Genomic DNA, 18,619 nt, shown 5'->3' on the forward strand with positions numbered 1-18,619 from the left:
TAGGCAGCTGATGTGAACTGTGCCCTCACAAAAACGTTGGGAAGAACAGCAGGCCCCATGACACAGCTCAATTTTGCTGGCTTACAAAGAAAAACAGGCTTTCTCTTTTGGTACCATTATCTGGAATTTCAGCGACGAGCTGGGGCCCTTTAGGATAGAGGCTCATGCATACTTTGAGGATCAGACATTTTAGAAGGCTGGACTTCACATGTGCTAATGCCCCCAAATGTAGAACCCCAAGTTCTAGAAAAAGAACTGAATTAAGGGGAAGTATCAAAGAAAAACCTTAACATGGAAGAAAGAGCCTGCATTCTGGAGGCATCCTATATTCCTGCCATTCTAAAAAATCTCTTCATTAAAAGACTTTAAAGAAAATGAGCCTGCAGCAGAGGATTTCCTAGGCCATGCCAGGTTCCCAGGGGAGAGGCAGTCTGTTGGCTCTCCAGCAATAGGTTGCAGAGATTAGAATTTATTTTTACAGTTTCTCAGAACTGATAGTAGAAATACATTTTCTCTTCAAGGTTCTTGAAAAACTTTGTTCTTTCTCCCCCCTAAAAATAATGACTGATCAGTTGGAGAAGTCATTTCATTATCAGGTGGGTTTATTAGCGATGCACGCACAAACAACATAAAATAGTTATCCAAAGAAGTGTAGGGATTCCACAGCTTTCTCCATGTACTTAAACAAATGAAGACCACGCTTGTCAAGGATGCTGGCTTCCAGCATCTGCCTTTGAGGAGGTACGTATAATACTTCTCACCTTAGGCCAGCTCCATACTGTGGTGGATGACAACACTGGATATCTCCTGGATGGCAGTAGCTGACATCCTTAAGGCAGGTGGGTTTGATCTCATAGATGCTTAACGCAAGGAGTCTGACAAACTGTGTTTCAGATGCATGAGAGAAAGGAAAGGAGGAATAAATCCCTAACTGATGTGAATTAACACAGATTTATTAACCTCAGGGCGTGTTTGTAGTTGCTGAAAATCTGTACTGGAAACTACGATTCCGATCGCCCTTGAACTCTGTATTTGCAGTTATTGATTTTTTTACTCTAGCTGTGGCCATGAAGGTGTGTAACCACCTGTATGCCAGATAGGTGTGTCCTATCTGACCCAAAGAAAATGTATTGACACGGAGCTACTGCAGAAGTACGATTTGGGGTTAAGTAAGGGAGACGTGGCCATCAGAAGTATCTGTGGATTTTACATACTTGCCTGCCTGTGCCATATATCTTTGTACTTGTTTATCAGCAAAGATCAGAAACAAGCAAAATTCAAAACAACACTTTTGCTTCCTGCTTTACAATACCAGGGCCTGATTCTGCGACTGTTTAGTTCTATATCTATGCTAAATGTTTTCTGAAAGTTTTCTGAAATGCTCCTATATTTAAGCAAAATTGTTTGCTAAATTTAGTTGGGATTTTTATTGCAAAATTAATGTCCCAGCTTGCCCCATGGGAATATTCAGATGAAAATAAATTACTCATGAACAAAAGAGAGGTGTAAAAATCATATAAACAGAGAATCCGATCACTTCTGTTATGTAAAAAAGCAATCTCAAGTAACTTTGAAGGTTTTTGTTTGTTTTGTTGTCATGTGTTAAGTAGAACAAACTGAAATAAGAAAGCTAGGTACTGGAGTTGAACAAACTGATTTCCAACCTTTCTTCAGGCCTTAAGTTTTGAAATGTACTTGTTTATCACTGTTTATCATGCCATGTTAACCTATATGTTGGTTAAAATTCTGTAGCTAACGGCAACAACTGCTTGGCTTTTATCTGTTAGTTTTCACAGAAATCTGAACTTATAACGTAAATCAGGTTTTGGCTCGCTCAGTTTTTCAGCATGTTCTTCAAAAACTAAATGCAAGCTCAGGCCATTCCTAGTAAGGTGAGTTTGACTAAGAATTGTTTTAATGTTTGTTATATTTTCATTTAAAATTTTGAGTAATCAGTGTCTACTGAAATTAGAAACAGAATTTTTCCTGTCATTAGAATGACTGTTCCCATACATATCTTTCCATACAGGATATTTCAAAATACATTTGCAGTTTAAAAAAAAAACACTTTTCTTTGGCAGATATATCAACTACAATCGTTGTCAGGGACTCTAGTACATATAAATGTAGCCAACAGTGAAGAAACATTACCTAGGAAATATGTTATGTTTGACAACGTTACGTAAAAATACTAAATTCTTATCAAACATGCATTTATAAATATTCTGTCCTCTCCCGCATTTGATTCTTGAAAAATAGCAAATACAATTTGGCTTTTATCCATAAAAACGCAAATAATAACAAAACATAAACAATAGAACAAATGGAACGAGTAACTTCTGTTTATATCATGAATCATCCAAATGTTTACCTTTCTATGAAACTGGCAATTACAAAACCTGAGAAGGAAAATCCTGTTTTCAGATACTCTGTTTCTAGCAAACTCTTCATAGTGCTATGAAGAAATGTTGTTTTTTAAGACTGTGTGAAAAAGTTGTTGTTTTTTTTTTTTTTAAATTCCTTGTACATTTCAAATGTAAGAAGTAGGGAAAAGTACTTTGGTTTAAAATAATTACTTTATAATGTTTAACCTGCAAAATACATGGCTGAGTTTATGTATGGGAGCAGCTCTGTAACTCCCATCTGTGCAAATCTTTTTAAGATAGGATCTTTATGGTTCCCCACTCAAACTTCCCTAAGTTTAGAACATGAAACTTCTTAAATTATTGGGCCCCGAGGGTGCCAATTTACATAGCTACGTAGAAAAGTACTCACTAATTTAATTACAATGTGTAAATAATTTAGTTCTAACCAACGGCTAAATCAGTTTTATATCACCACCTAAAACTTTACAAGACAATGGACTCTCAACATAAGGAACAACTACTATTATTCAATTATACAGATGGTCTTTCGGCTCTTAATGCTCAGAGGAGATCCGTATTATGTGTGATTTTAATATACGTCAGTGGGAATGAGGCAAATATAAAGAAATTATGAACGTATAAAATATTGAGGAGTTCCCCCCCCTTTCAGAAAAGAAACAGTAACCTACAGGAACATGTATGTTCCCATTGAAAAGAGCTACCAGGCCTGGAAACTTAAATGTTAAGATTAAAGCAATTTTTATTTTTACATCTTGCATAAATGTGGTCAAATTCAACTCTGTTCTAGCTTTTTATTTCAATGGAGTTCCACCCACTTATTTGCAATCTTAGTGAAGCTCATAGAGTATTTTTATAAGGATACTGGCTCAGTGTTTCACAGCTGCCAATGGCATTTAGAAACATTAATTTTGTGGAAAATGGTCTCCCAAAGAAACGTCGACTATACAAGCAGAATTTTAGAGAAGGTACAAAAACTCTCCTCTGATACACCAACAGAATTCCAATGGATTTGAAAAGGAATACAACAAATTCAACGCCAGTTTAGGTAGTTTAAACATAAAACTGGCAATGTTATATCAGTAAAAACTGATTTTGAATTTGTTCTGGATGCACAGGTATATGCACAGACTCTTACATACTTGATTTTGAGTTCTTATACTTCAAAATTATTATATCCTGGTTATCTATCCTTATCGCCATAATAACAGCCTCCCAGCTGAGCATTACATCCAATCTCAAACTTGGGTCTGTTCTCACATCCTTTTTCCAAGGGCAGATGCCTGTGAATTGTTTTTATTTTGATTTTTGTTCAACTATCTATGAGAAAACAAATTATATGTGTGAACCCACTTTCTTCAGTACTTATGTTAACTAACCAAGGCTGAAAAACACTCCTTACATGTAAGTGGTAAGGTTTATTATATTTATGAGTTCCTAATAGAGTTCCTTCTCCTATCTTAGGCTACTCCCAAAGAACGGACATATACATCTCTACAGAAACAGAGACCAACGGAGACCTTAAGGTCATGTTAAGACAAATTTCTGAGGTGTAATACTTGGTAGAATGGTTGCGAGTCTTTGACTGGGCCTAATAAATTTGTAAACTAATCTTTTGTTAATGTTACAGCTTAAACACAAGTTGACAAAAACATGCTTAGTGATACAGAGTAAATTTGTTTAGAACAGTAAACCTTAACCAGTCAGAAACGCTCGGTTAGAAATTCATCTTAATAGCTACTGCCTAGCCCTCTGCTCACAGAAAAACTCGGTAGCAATGGGATGGCCAACGCGTACGGTTTTAGGCACAACTACCGAGTAATTCCATGGCCGAGTCCAGCTCCCACTGAGATCCAGGAGATTTTGAATGAGACATTGTATAAGTACCTGGCAAACCATTTGACACTGTATGTCATTGGAATGACAGGGGCATTTCTTGCCTGCTCACAACTCAATGTAAATTTTAAGTGAACAAAGAATACCGATAAAACTCGAGCTGTACAACTGAGTGAAAGCAAGCTTACAAAGAGCAGGCAGATGCCAGTTTAGATGAGGTTTTCCACATTAAATAAGCAGAAAAAACTTCAGTGTTCCATTTTGTTTACATTTATCATTACCATATGTCAAATCAGGAAAAAAAATCCCCTTAGTCAGAATGTTATTTTGGAGTAGTAGCTGTGAAATACTTTCAAATCCAGAATGACGCAATTTAACAGAAACTACTGCAAAACCTATCTGTGGTATCTCATTTGGTCATCTTGAAATTTTTCTGAAATAAAGTGAGACTATATTGCAAGATACTCAAAAGGCAATTTTATTTTAAAATTCCATTTATATAGAAAAATGATTTATTAGTGTAAACCAGTAAGAATTAGCAATAGTAGTCACACCCACCCACCAAAACAACAATTAAAAGAAAGAAATAGGAAAAAGCCTATAGCAAACCTTCTACTCAAAGGTCCCGTTAATCTTTGGCAGCCTTCGCTGAGCGCGACCATGAGGCTTTTTAACTCACATTTCCAAGTTTCTTCACATAGGTACAAACATTGTAATGTTGGTACTTTGTAAAAGAATCTCCATGAAGTTTAGTTACGTGTCTCATAGTCTCTCCTCAACAGATATAATCTAATCCCTTCACTTTTTAACAAGTGAAGGCTTTGTATCAACGGAAGAATGTATTACATGTACTGGAAAATAAGCACCCACATTCTAAATTGTCGCATTGAAGTGTTGGTGAGATTATTCTCCTGGTAATACCTTCAGCCTTCCACATTAGAAACATTTTGGCCAAAGACCATGAGATTGCATTAGCTATTTATCTTTGTGAGATAACTGTATAAATTTGTTAGCCCAATATTTGTATAGAGCTCTCATTTCAATAATGAGATCTTCACTTGTGTGAGGCCAGCGCAATGAAGTGAATGATTTGCACATGAACATTCTTCAGACATCCCCGTGAGACTCAGGGAGTTCCAAGATTCACTTATCCAAGCAAAAGCTCTTGTAGCCCACATCAATCAAGCATTGTGTCATGTTTTCTGGAAAGAAATTAAGCTGGGAAAATAAGAGCTTAAAATTGTTGGTCTGGTTTGAAAACAAAAGATCGATTTGCATGTTCTTCTATGCAAAAAAAAAAACGAAATTCAACCTCACTGCTTTGTATTTAAATATATATACGTTTAATATAGGAGGCGAGGCATTCTGCAGCTAAAATGGAAGCTGTCCATAAACCTATCATTTGCAGACCAGCCAGCTGCAAATCGGTCTTCTGACACCATTTCAGACACTACTTCTTACACAAATGTTAAAACAGTTTTGGGACCCAACTATGACATGTGGAATAAGCTATAGCTCGCTATGAGAAGTATTTCTAGATTGGAAATAGATGATAGTTGTGTTTGCCAACCTATCTTTGTGTTCCACCAAGGCAAGCAAATGAATTTTAACTTCACTGGTACAGCTACTGAAATGGTTAAATAAACAGAACCTAACCCATTTGGCTTTTATTTCAAAGGCTGAAAGTATGCAAAATTTTTCAAAAATGGAAGAATAGAAAAATGCATTTTAGAAGATTTAGTGCTACACTGCAGTAAGATCATCAGAATTACGACCACAACGGAAATACCGCTAACCTTCCAATCCGGAGAGGCCCAAATTACAACCTTAACTAAAAATACCATGAGCTGCAAGGAAGCTCAGCATCTAAGGGTTCCTGTCACAAACGGAAGCAAAATTCTTGGTCCTAGCGTAGGTCCATGTTTGTATGCTTCTGTACCTGTTAAAAAAGGTACAACGTGGACGCTACGGTATTTACCTGGGTTATCATCGGTTGGTGGCCCAAATCCCCAAAGCCTGGGAGGCAGAGGAGGAACGAAGGAGGAACGAAGGAGGAACATCAGGCCGTGTGCTTGCTGCCCCTCACTTGGGGACTACAGCGGCTGTGCTGAGAAGGGGCCGAAGTGACACGTCAGTCGTAGACCTCCTGATTCTGGACTGAATTTTACCGTGAGCGACATTTTGGCGCTTGATAAAAGCCCTAAAGATTAAAGGTTAAAGGCAAGGGTGGTCACTTCAGAGCCCCACACCACCTCTCCGGCCTCTGCCGTGCCCCCTGCTCGCCCAGGTTTCCCCGAAAAACACGCTTGGGCAACGCACCCCCGGCACCCAGCTGCTGCCCCCGGGGATGGGGAAAACTGGGGAAAACGGGGAAAAACGGCCCCGAGCCGCCGGGACCCCCGGGGGGCGACGGGCAGAGAAGGGGGCTCCGGGTCCGCGGGCTGCCCGCAAAATGGCCCCGGGGCAGCGCGGGCAGGGCCCCCGCAGCGGGGCCGCTCCCTCCGCTCTTACCTCAGGGGCGTGAGGGGTGCGGGGACGGGGCGGGGGGGGGAGGGGGGTGTCTGGGGGCGCCCCCTCCGTGCCCCGTCTCCCGCAGCGGGCGGGCGGGGCGGGGAGGGGCGGGCGGCGGAGGGGGCAGGGCCGCTCGCCGCAGTCACCCTCACACAGAGCGCGCCGGGGAGGGGAGAAAAAGGCCCCGCTCCGGCGGAGGGATACAGCGCTCCATATATAGCGGCACGGCGCAGCCTCGCTCCCCCAGCACTCCTCGCCGCCGCCGCGCCGGGCAGCAGCAGCTGCAGGAGGAGCAGCAGCAGCAGGAGGAGCAGCAGCAGGAGGCAGCCGCCGCCGCCGCTCGTGGTCGCGCAGTTCGTGCCGCCGCCGCCGCGCCATGGTAGGTAGCGCGGCCGCCCGCAGCACCGGGGGCTGGCTGAGGAGAGGGGCGGCCGAGCCGGGCTGTCCCCGGGGAGGGCTGCGGCGCGGGGGCGGCGGGAGGCCGCAAAGCTAACGGCCGTGCCGGGCACCCCTTCCTTCTCTTCCCTTCCCCCCCCCCCTTCCCTTCTCCCTGCCGCCGCTTCCTTCTCCCCCGCGGCGCCGCCCGCCCCGCCTCGCCCTCCGGAAAGGGCCGGGAGCCGCTCCCCGGGGCCGCGGCTCTGCCCCGCTGCGCCCCGGCCGCAGTGCGCACCGAGACGGGGGGGGGGGGAGACCGCGCTGCGGCTGCTGCGCCCTCAGCCCCCCCCTCCCCCCCCATTCCTCCCCGGTACCGTCCCCAAAAACGCAGCCGGGCTGCCCGCATTACATCATGTCTCCTCCTCTTCCTCCCTGCCTCCCGCCGCCTGGCCCCCGGCCGCGGGGGTTGGGGGGGCAGCCGAGCCTCTCTCCCCCCACCCCCCTCCAGCCCCCGGGGGTAGGGGATGGGGGGTGGGGGGGATAGGGGAAGGGGATGGGGATGGGGGTTGGGGCAGGGGGAGCCGCTGCCTTCCCCGCCCGGGGGAGGGAGGGGAGGGGAAGGGGAGGGGAAGGAAGCGGGGCCGCAGTGCAGCACTGACCGCCGGGCAGGGCGCCTGTTGCGCCCGCCGCTGCCCGCCTGCCCCCACAGCCCCGGGGATGGCAGCCTGGGGCTGGGGGCTTCGGGGGCAGCCCCCCGACGAGGAGGGAAGGGTTGGGATTTCTTTTTTTATTATTATTTTGGTTTTTTTTTTTGGAGGGGGGGAGCAGGCTGCCCTCCAATCGCTTTCTGGCCATCTGGGTGTCGCTCCGTGCTGCCTGTCGGTCTCCCCTCCCCGCCGGGGCAGGCTGACACCACCGGGACACGGTTTGGTGGCGGGCCGGGGTGGCAGCCCCAGCCCCAGGCACCTTTGTCCCCCAGCACAGCGCTGGCGGCCGCCTGCAGCGAGCCGAGCCCCGAGGACAGCCCCGGCGCTGCCGTGTCTTGGTGTGACGCCACTTTTCGGAGGCATCCGGAGCCCCGAGACACGGGGCAGAAAGCTGGTGCTGCTGGTTGGGGTTTTTGCCGAGGCGTGGCACCGTTTCCTGTTCTGCAGGGCATTTGGTCTGTTATGTAAATTGCTGAGATGATTTTTAAGGGAAGCCTTATCTTTGGTGGAAAATCGCGAAAAGAGTGGGAGGTCAAGCTGGATTTTTGAAGACGTTTTCTACAGTCGTTTAGCGTGACGTAAGAAATGTGAATTTGGTTTTTAACTGCAAGCATATTTCCACTATTTTCTTACCCTGCCATACATGTGGGGAGCTGTTTAATCACTACTTACAGACATAAAACACTAAAGTCGGCACCTAAATACTGATGATGTCTGTGTGTCACTTAACACATCCGGCAAGCTTCCAACCCTGTTGTTCACCTGTGCGGGGCTTGACAGATCATGCAGCCTGTTAATTCTCCATTGCATTTGTTGCCCTTTGCTGTAGTTACCTGGCTTTTATGCTCGAGATTAATGGTATTTTAGGACAAAAGGGTTGCAAGATGCCTGCTTTCTTTGACCAGCAGCATTATTTTTTTTGTATTGGTAAAAGCTTTTCAATAAAAGAAGCCTTACAGGAGCTAGTACTTTGTTTTCAAATATTCATGTCTAGGTAACTAAAATTCAGTTTTAGGCTTGTTTTTCATTTAATGATGAGAGAAATGAATGATTTCTGTGAAGAACCAGCTATCTTAGTCTGATCAGTGGAGGTTTTTGCGATGCCCTATCTGTACAGAAAGGGGAGACTTCTGGAAGGATGCAGTCAGCACAGCTGAGCTCTGGAGGAGCGCGTTCAGTTGCCCGCTGCGCAGTGCACCTCTGGATGCAGCACTGGCCTCCTGATGTGCAGAAGGTCACAGGCGAGCACTTTAAATCTTGGTGTTAGAAGGATGTGCACTGTGGTTTGTGCCTCAGTGGGAGGCATCTTAGGGTGCTTGGCTGAATGGAGGGATAATGTGACAAACTGGTGTTTTCGTGTTGTCGGATGGTGAAAATCTCTGATACTGAGCAGCATTTCCTCCTATTACAGCACGGTTCTGTCTGTTAAGCTTACTGTAGGCTGCTGCTTGGGCTGCCGTAGTGTTAGATCACTAGGTGGCACACTTGCCGTTAGCCCACTGATGTGCAAATAGCCCCACGCTTGAGTAGGGTCACTGTACTTCTGGAAGTGACATCTGATGTGATGCAAGACTCTAAGCATGTCATTAAGGATTTCATGCTCTTCTGATCAACTACAAGGAGCCTGCCTTGTGTCCTTTGCCCGACGAAATCGGGTTCTTCAAGGCAAAGGATGGCACATAGTTCTGAGTGGGCAGTTCTGGAACATGCTAGTTCTTACGCTTTTGGGAATGGCTGCATTGTGTAGGTGAGTGGAATCCCTTCTTGCAGAGGGAGAATTCCAGGGGTTGCAAGTGCCTCTGTAATGGTAATAATAAATCTTTACTGAAGTTTGAGGGAAGGGCCTCGTGGCTTGACACAGCTAGAGGTAAACATTATTCTAAAATATTCTATTCTTCGTGTAGGCTGATCAGCTGACTGAAGAACAGATTGCTGGTAAGTGTCTTAATGATACATACTTTTTGGCTAATTCCTTGTGACTGAAAGAAAATATCTCAAACATAATGGGATCATCTTTTTTTCTACAATTTCAAATCTGTACTAACAATTCCCTTAACAACAAAAAAAAAGCACTCCCTTTTAAAAAGTTCTGGAAGATTATTGGTATGTTCTGTTTCAATGTGGACTGCAGATTATTTGAGCCAAGTGTTTCTACATTTCTTGCAAACAAGTAATTGCAAGAATTTTCAGTGAACTTCTTGGAGCCAAGGCAGAACTATTCAAGGCAGAATATTCTTTTTTTCAGGTGAAGATAAACTTGAAATGAAATAGCAAAAAATAAACCTACTACTGATTTATTACCAGTTAACACAAGCGTTTTTAAATAACTTCTAACAGTGTCTAACTCAAACTGGTTGAGAGAGTAGTATTTGACCTTGTGGAGACCAGTCACACCCACTTGAGGGTGACGCTAATTCTTATTGTCTGTTGCCTTGTGTTGCCATTTACCACTTATTTTTATTCCTGTAAGTTTGTTGATGGTGAATGGGTGAACTGTTGGGTTCCCCTGACTTATCCCAAAGAGCTGCAATTTGTGCTGCAACAGTAATTCAAGCAACAAGATGTTGAAATGCATTCGCATTGTAATATGATGTTAGCACATTGGAACTTAGGTCATGTGGCTGTGCAGATTTTGTTGGTACTGCAATTTTTTATTAATATTTGAAAACACAAATTCTGCCAATACATGGGCAAGTTAAATGTTTCCCAAAATCTTACCAGACGTTTTTCACTGGAATGCGTTTTTGTATGCAGTTTTCTTAGCTGGTGATGTCACTAAACAATGGCACTGTTTCTGCCTCTAGAGTTCAAGGAAGCCTTTTCCCTATTTGACAAGGATGGTGATGGTACTATTACAACAAAAGAACTGGGAACTGTCATGAGGTCGTTGGGTCAAAATCCAACAGAAGCAGAATTGCAGGATATGATCAACGAGGTAGATGCTGATGGTGAGTGTTAGAATGATTTACAACATGAAGAACTATCTTTCTGTGTATGTCATCCACGCCTGGTCTATATAAAGATGTTATGACTGTGCTCAAAGCAAAGTTTTTAGAAATATTGGATAGAAATTATACTTGGGGGCATCTGTTATTTTGCTTGTTCTCCGCACAGCAAAGACGCTAGCTGTCTAAGTGAGAATCTTAAAGTAAAAAGATGGGCAGAGACAAAGTTATGCTGTTTGCCTTTAATATTTTATGGATTCCAGGCTTCCTATTGCTATTCAGTTTATCCTGACCTGCATTTAACCTGTTTCTACCTAGCTTTTCCATGCATGTTTTGTCAGCCCTTGCTGTTCTTAATAGCTGTATTAATGTTTGGTTCTGTTTAAGGTTGAAGACGTGATTACAATGGAATAATGCTAAACTCAAGAGTTGGAAGCGCAACATGGAGAGTGTGGATAGTCTAATGTAGGGTGTTAGATTACTGGTAGATAGGGGGAGCAGTTGGAGGCTGTCACCTGGAAAAGCAGGAAAGCCTTCTTGTATCAAAGTTGACCAGAATGGTTCATGTGGATGCCAGAAGGGATGTATGCAGTCTTTCTCTGGGACTCTGCTCAGGCTAGCAGTTACAGAAAGGAAAAGCTTACTGTGTTTGGTGGTGTCAAGGTTTTGATCTCTTATGTTGGTGGATAGTGACTTTTCTGTGATATTCTGAAGAATGAAAAGTATATTGGCAAGGCTGTGGATTATCAGTTTGTTAACCAAAATTACTTTCCTGAAAGTGTAAGTTAAACTTAATTGCCAACTCTTTTGGATGCAGGTACTGAACCTTCTTGATACTCAGGGTTTGCAGTGCTATGTAGAGGTGGTGTATAGTGGCTTCTCCAGGCTGTTCTGCAGTGTTCATAGAATCATAGAATGGTTTGGGTTGGAAGGGACCTTAAAGATCATCTGGTTCCAACCCCCCTGCCATGGGCAGGGACACCTCCCACCAGACTAGGTTGCTCGAAGCCCCATCCAACCTGGCCTTGAACACCTCCAGGGATGGAGCATCCTCTTCCCTGGGCAACAGCTTCTCTGGGCAACCTCTTCCAGTGCCTCACCACCCTCAGAGTGAAGAATTTCTTCCTTTATATCTAATACAAATCTGCTTTCATTCAGTTTAATCTACCAGTGCAACATGGCTTTAAAATTGAAAGTAGAGTGAGGACTTCAGATGCGTACGCCTTGCCCATATGTTTAAAGTTGCTTCACAGCAGAGTGCTTTGCTAATATTCTGCATGCTCATTGAGAATTTTCTGAAGTTGTGTATAAGACCTGTGTTCTGACTTAGCTGGTAGATGAAGTTGGCCGTGATAAATAGCTCCGTATGTCTTAATCTGGAATCCCTAAACTGCAAAGGTTTTCATAACAAAGCAGTTAAATGAATGCAGTTTAAATTTATCCAATGAGTTTTGCATGTTTCCCTTGGGCAACAGGTAGATCTTAGTTACGTGGTGAACTGCTTAATGCTTTGCTTTGGCATGTAGGGATGGATCATGACTATGCTAACCTACTTGGTGTAGCTTGAAAGAACTTTGTTTCTTTACCATACTCATCTGTTCCTTATTATTTATCAGCCTTGAGCAGCCTCAAGTTTGAGTCTTTACTTTGAACTGGAACTTAATCTTAGGGATGAGGCCTGAACACTGGTGGGGATTTTCAGTTTTGCAGTGCAAAATACTTGCTATAGTTATCAGAAATAACAAGTTTTTCTAATGTCAGTTGTTTGCAGATACTTGTTGGACCTTAAAATTGTGTATTACTTCTGTGGTATACAACATAGGCTGATAAAGTTGATTTTGAACAAGGAAACAAGTATTTATGAACAGTGAAGAACTTTCTTAAATTTTAGATGTCATGGAGTAGTAGTGCTAGCTTTAATATACTTGCTTCTGGAATCTCCCACATTATTTGGGAGATTGTAAACAAGCTAAATGATTAATTTTGGAGATACTTTTTAAGTAAAAGTGAACCTTATCGAACCATATCTGTTAAAATATCAGTCTGATATTCCAAGGTTATGTGCAAGTTGGGTGGGCGATGGTATGGCTTTCTTTGGAAAGAAAGCAGCAGTTGACTTTGTGCTGAAACACTGGGGTGGAAGTGGCTGTTGCACACTAAAAGCAAAAAAACAAAGGTAACAATTTAAGGAAAACATCAGGTTCTTCTATAGGAATAGTTCAGAGTACCTGTCAGTATGATTCTTGTCACTGGCTAAATTAAATGCCAGATTTTTTTGCGTTAAAAGCAAGCACGGGAGTTTAATTTTTGGAAGTTTGTTTTCATTAAGGCAACGGCACTATCGACTTTCCTGAATTCTTAACCATGATGGCCAGAAAAATGAAGGACACAGACAGCGAGGAAGAAATCCGTGAGGCATTCCGAGTCTTTGACAAGGTATTCCTAGATCTTCAAATATTCTTTAGAAGAAGTAATGATGCTTTGCTCTTTCTCAGTGTTCTCTCATCTTGTCTGAAAGGAAAAACCTCGTAGTAGAGGCAGGAGAACTTGTAGCAGAGCAGGCTGGCTGTATCTACTTACACAGCAGTGCTAAACTTGAGGCTTTTCCAGGAAGAAAACTTTCTGGCCTTTTAAGAGCAAAGTTGAGCAGAGCTTGATGCTTGGGGGGGTGAAGGGGTCTTGTATTTTTGTAATCTTCTCTACCTTTTGATTTTGGGGAATTGCAGAAACGTTAACATGGGTGTGCAAGATCTTAAAGCTTTTGAAGCTAAGATGTCACCAGTATTTACAGGCACAAGGAGCGCCTGTAATAGACAAGGCGGCATGTTGTCTTAAAGATGCAGGCTTTGCAGTTACTTTCAGAAAAACTTAAGCTCAACTCCCACCTTCATTAAAGATAACCTGGGCGTACATGATAAAAGTTCTGACAAGCTGTTTTTAGAACAGGGGTTCCCCTCTTTGGATTGTTTGGGTATGACAGTTACTACAAGAGAATTGTGCTGTGCAGTGGCTGATACAGCTGATAAGCTAATGCATATGTGTGCGTGGAAGGTCTCTTTCCCGTTTTTGTGGAAGAAGAGCCAGTCTCTGTTCCTTTGCTGGAAGGTGTTCTAGAGCAGATGTTTGATTGTTTACTTAGTACTTCCCCCAGGTTTATTTCTGCAGACTAGGTTGGTGAGTGGTGGCAGATGTGACACCACCTAAGCTCCTGCTCTCAGTGTGTTTTTCATGTAGACAGAAGACAATTCCTGAAATGGCTGGATACATGCTCTAAGTTTTGGTATAACTAATGGAATGCTGACTTAGAATTGTCATTCTTTTTGCCACTGTTCTTGTCACAACTGCTTATGAGTTGCATTAAAATGTTTTCTTTGAAGGTGTGATTTGTTCTAGATCTTATATAAGAAGCCTAACTTAGCTGCCCACAGTCTGATTATAGAAGCAGTGTTTTCATGGAATAGAAAGCTGACTATGCTTGCTGGTGGGGAAACTAGCCTTCTGGTTGCTTAGGCAGCAGAGAAACTAAAGCACTTTTTCTAACAATCTTTCAAAAATAAGCATTAAAGCACCTTAAAACAGCTGCAAATCCAGCATGCAGTTGTTCTTACAGTACAATAATTAGAGAAGGCTTTGTTGGGAAGCATGCTTCATAAGGTGATGGGACTGATCCACACTGTAGCAGTACGCAGGATCTGTATGTCTGTCCTATGTGCTATAAGGCTAGTTTAAGAACAGTCTGTAGAAACCTAGATATAGTTTCAGAGTAGATCAGTGTCAGGATTGTTGATCATAATCTTGTGAAATTTTCCCCACAGGATGGCAATGGTTATATCAGTGCGGCAGAGCTACGTCATGTTATGACAAACTTAGGAGAAAAGCTAACAGATGAAGAAGTAGACGAAATGATCAGAGAAGCAGACATTGATGGGGATGGGCAAGTCAACTATGAAGGTAAAAAAGCTTATCTTGACTCATTACTCAGATTTAGTGAAGGTGTACTGAATAGGCCATTATTTTCTAGTATTTGGAGATGAACAGTTTATTCAGTTGTCCACTTCTGTGGAGGAAAAACTAACTTCCACTGCATCTGATGTTTTTTTATGCCAAGTATGTTTAAGATTTATGATAGTTGAAAATACTCTGGAGACAATAAATCAGTGACCTTTTGTCTTTTCAGAATTCGTACAGATGATGACTGCAAAGTGAAGAGACCTCCTTTACACCTTTTTTCCTCTAGAAGAATCAAATTGAATCTTTTACTTACCTCTTGCAAAAAAATGTTCATTTATTCATTCTGTTTCTGTATAGCAAAACTGAATGTCAAAATACCTTCTGTCCACAAACTGCATGTAATGGTTGGTGGTCCTGTCCCCAAAAGATCAAGTTAAACATCAGTTTTACAATATAAATAATTGTACTACCTTGAAAATAAAAAAAAAGGAAGCACTTAGTGAACTCAAAAGTTCCATTTGCTAATGACTATTACACTGTTTGGGCTGGCCAGTTTTTCATGCATGCAGCTTGACAATTGAGCACAGTCAGACATTTGTATAAAAAGGAAAAAAACAACCTAAAAGATCCACTCTTTTGTTCAATGGTGGATTCTAGATCAATTTGTAGTATAAATTGTCATAGCTGGTTTACTTTAAAATTGGTTTATACCTCAGGATGGTATGCAGCAAAAATGGTTGAAGGATGCAAAACTTAGAGAAAATGCCCTAAAGGTTGAATGGTTCTCCTGTACGTAGCAGTGTGCTCCAAAAAATACGATGATCTTAACTATGGATGGCATGTCTGTGTTAAAATATTGGTTTAACATTGTCTGCATTGCACTATAGTGAAACGGGTGTCGGGCTGTTACCGTTCACAAAATTTTTAAAAGAAACCTTCACCAAGGGAGCATCTTTGGACTCTCATATTTTTAAAACCTTCTGTACCATGACTTGGAGCTGGCGGAGTAGCCTGTGGACTTCAGCACAACTATCAACATTGCTGTTCAAGACATTACAATTTATGTCCATTCCAAGTTGTAAATGCTAGTCTTTTTTCCAATAAAAGACCATTAACTTAAAGGTGGTGTTAAATGCTTTGTAAAGCTAAAATATATATATAATTGAGATAATAAACCAAAAAAGCAGTAGGAGGGAAGCGTTTCTATGAATGACTTGCTGCTAAATTATAATGCACATGTATGCAATAAGTTATCCCCTATCTTTTCGAGATGGCAAGAACTGACCTCCTGTAACCCAAGACCTTTGCTATAAATAAATGAACTTGTGCTTGCCTTTCATATTACGACAATGTTAATTTAGTTGGTCTCAAAGTCGTGTAATGCTGACTCGTCAACTATCAGCAGAGAAGTAACACCTCATTTCACTAAAGTGGAGAGCTCTGAGCATGCATGTCGATACTGGGGGAACATGGATAGATTGCTATGTTTTTTTTGACAGGTTATAGAAACCAGTTGGAGCACTTAAACAGCATGGACTTCATAGATATCTATGATTCTCAAACATGCCAAAAATGCATTTCTCTACCCACAGAAAGAAATGGACATTTCTCTTACAATGTTTAAAATAACAAAAGCCTTTTTGGAAACTGGGGCTATTATGTCTTGACTATCTTCTCAAACACTTGCATGAATTTTATGGGGTGGAGAAGAGGACTAGGGTTAATTTAAAAACAGTCTTGTTACTTCTGCTTTGCATGCACTAGCAATGCTTAGTCATTCCAGGTCTTTGAGTAAGTGTTCTCTGATCCTTCAGCTTCCCCATGAATGAGTAGCAAAGCAGCTGTGTTCACTCTTCTTTGTTTTGGAAGAATGTTGTTTTTAATAGCAGAGCCTCCATGTGGAAGGCTTTTATGCTTGGGAGGGAGGGACTATAGCTTTGTTACTTGACTGTAAGTCTGTTTCCAAATATAACTGGAGCTGCAAACATTAATTGCTTAATTGCCTTTGGTTTTGGAGAGTATTGATACTATCTCTTGAGAGAGATGCAGGTCTCCATTCATCCTGTCTAACTGAGGTGCCTGTGTTAAGAACTTGGTTGCTTGAAATGCAGCCTCACTCGGTGGGGCTAAAGAGATGCCTCCAGAAGGCAATCGAGACTATCTGCCTTCAGTGATTTATTTTTTATTTTTTATTCTTGGTTGTTGCTGGGGGGAGCTCTGGGTGACTAGGTACCCGGACACCTTAACCAAGTGCCTGAAAGTTAGATGGGCTGAATCTAGGCAGTTGTTTAGATCTCTAGTTGTAAAGGCTTTTGCTATGGCTGCGTATGCTGTCATAACAAACCGGCTGCTGCGATGAGAATGCCTGACTGCCACTTGAAAGTAGAGCCTTGCATGGCAGCTGCAGACTGCTTCTTTGGCAGTGCCCGAGAGTGGCTGCCCTGAGTCTGTAGACCAGCTTTGAACGAGAATGTACTTGAGACAGGCAAGGTAGGAGCAAGGGTTGCTGCTCTGAACTAATTACTTCTGCCTGAGTGTGCAGAGATCTTGTCCAGTAGGTAAATGCTTCTTACCATCTATCTGTCATTCACTCACGGTTGGTAGGGTAGTTCATTTAAGAACAGCTGCTTTTAGCTTATTCAGTGTGCTCTGTGCTTGCTAGCAAAGAGACCTCATTCCTGCAAGAGGTTCTTGGCTTGATTAGAAATTGTCTGGCAGTGTGCAGTGTTGGTATGCCCTGTAACTGAATCTGCCTGGAGGTATCTAATTATTAACTGACTTCAGTACCACATCAACCTCGAGTAAATGTATCCTCTGTACAGGACTTTAGCTCTGTTCCTTTCCGCGTAGTGAGTATCTAGAGAAATGAAACAGTGTCATCAAGGACTTTTTTTTCTTTTTCTTTTTTTTTTGTGGGTGTGTGCGTGTGGCTTTGGCTTTTTCCAAATGTGAAAGTGTGGGCTGGATACACTTGGTGCATGGCTTAGAAACATGGGACTGGAGAGAACTTCCTGGGTCATCAGATCCAGTCCCCTGCTATTGCAGGCAACCGTGTCATATAATCCTTTTAATAAACTGATCAAGCTTAACCACCTGCTTGTAAGTGGCTTGTTTTCATGGAAGTTCTGTAACTCATGTTGCTCTCAACTGATGCAAGTAATATATGAAATATGAAGTTAATCAAAAGGTCCTCCAGCTTAGCTTCAGGTTTATCATTACACTTATTTAACTGACTTTCTCAACCATGTTTTTATTTGCACAACACTCAGGAAAGTGTTGAATATTTACACCCCCTTGTTATGAATAAGAGTTGGTGTGCTTGCTTATTTTTTTTAATGGAAAAGATGGATGTCTGGCTTGTTGAAACTTGTTAGATATGTTAATTGTCAAGGCAAGAAACAATTGAGTTGTATTTGATACATAAATTTAAGGCTAGATTATACATAACCATTTTTAAAATACATCAACTTGCAGTGTAGTTTTATATTTAATACTGAAATTGTACTGCTAAAGTTTAAACTGCTGTTAATCATATTCCTCTTCTGATCATAATGAAAAAATAAAGGGTAAGAAAATGCTTAACATAGATTATTCATTATCATGCTTATTTTATTAATAACTCAGGCACACACATCCTGAAGCGTCTCCAGGTATGGGGCATTTGTTTTGTTTGCTGGGGTGGGATGAAGGGGAGGAGGGGGGTTACTGATGTGATGGAAGACTCATTCCCCCTACACATTTGTCCCACTTCTGCAGCTTCAGAAACACTGATGCTGTCAAGAACTGATGAAGAAGTTAGCCTACACCTTATCAATGCATTAAATGTGTGGGTGCAGGTCTGACCTGTGGGTACTGCACAGTGCCACTGCTGACAGTCCCCATGCCCTGCACAGCTTGGTGGGAGGGGGAG

At 42.3% G+C, this 18,619-nt stretch overlaps 1 protein-coding gene across 1 annotated transcript; it reads left to right on the forward strand.

Annotated features, from left to right (window-relative positions):
• Positions 1–6,831: 6,831 nt before the first annotated feature.
• On the forward strand, positions 6,832–18,295 carry CALM1 (calmodulin 1). Its single transcript, XM_083838834.1, has 6 exons — positions 6,832–7,110; positions 9,718–9,748; positions 10,618–10,761; positions 13,088–13,194; positions 14,574–14,709; positions 14,936–18,295. The coding sequence occupies exons 1-6, from the start codon at positions 7,108–7,110 to the stop codon at positions 14,962–14,964; spliced, it is 450 nt and encodes a 149-aa protein (XP_083694960.1). The 5' UTR covers positions 6,832–7,107; the 3' UTR covers positions 14,965–18,295.
• The last annotated feature ends 324 nt before the right edge of the window (positions 18,296–18,619 follow it).

Source organism: Anser anser (assembly GCF_964211835.1).
Source record: "Anser anser genome assembly, chromosome: 5".
NCBI lineage: Eukaryota > Metazoa > Chordata > Aves > Anseriformes > Anatidae > Anser > Anser anser.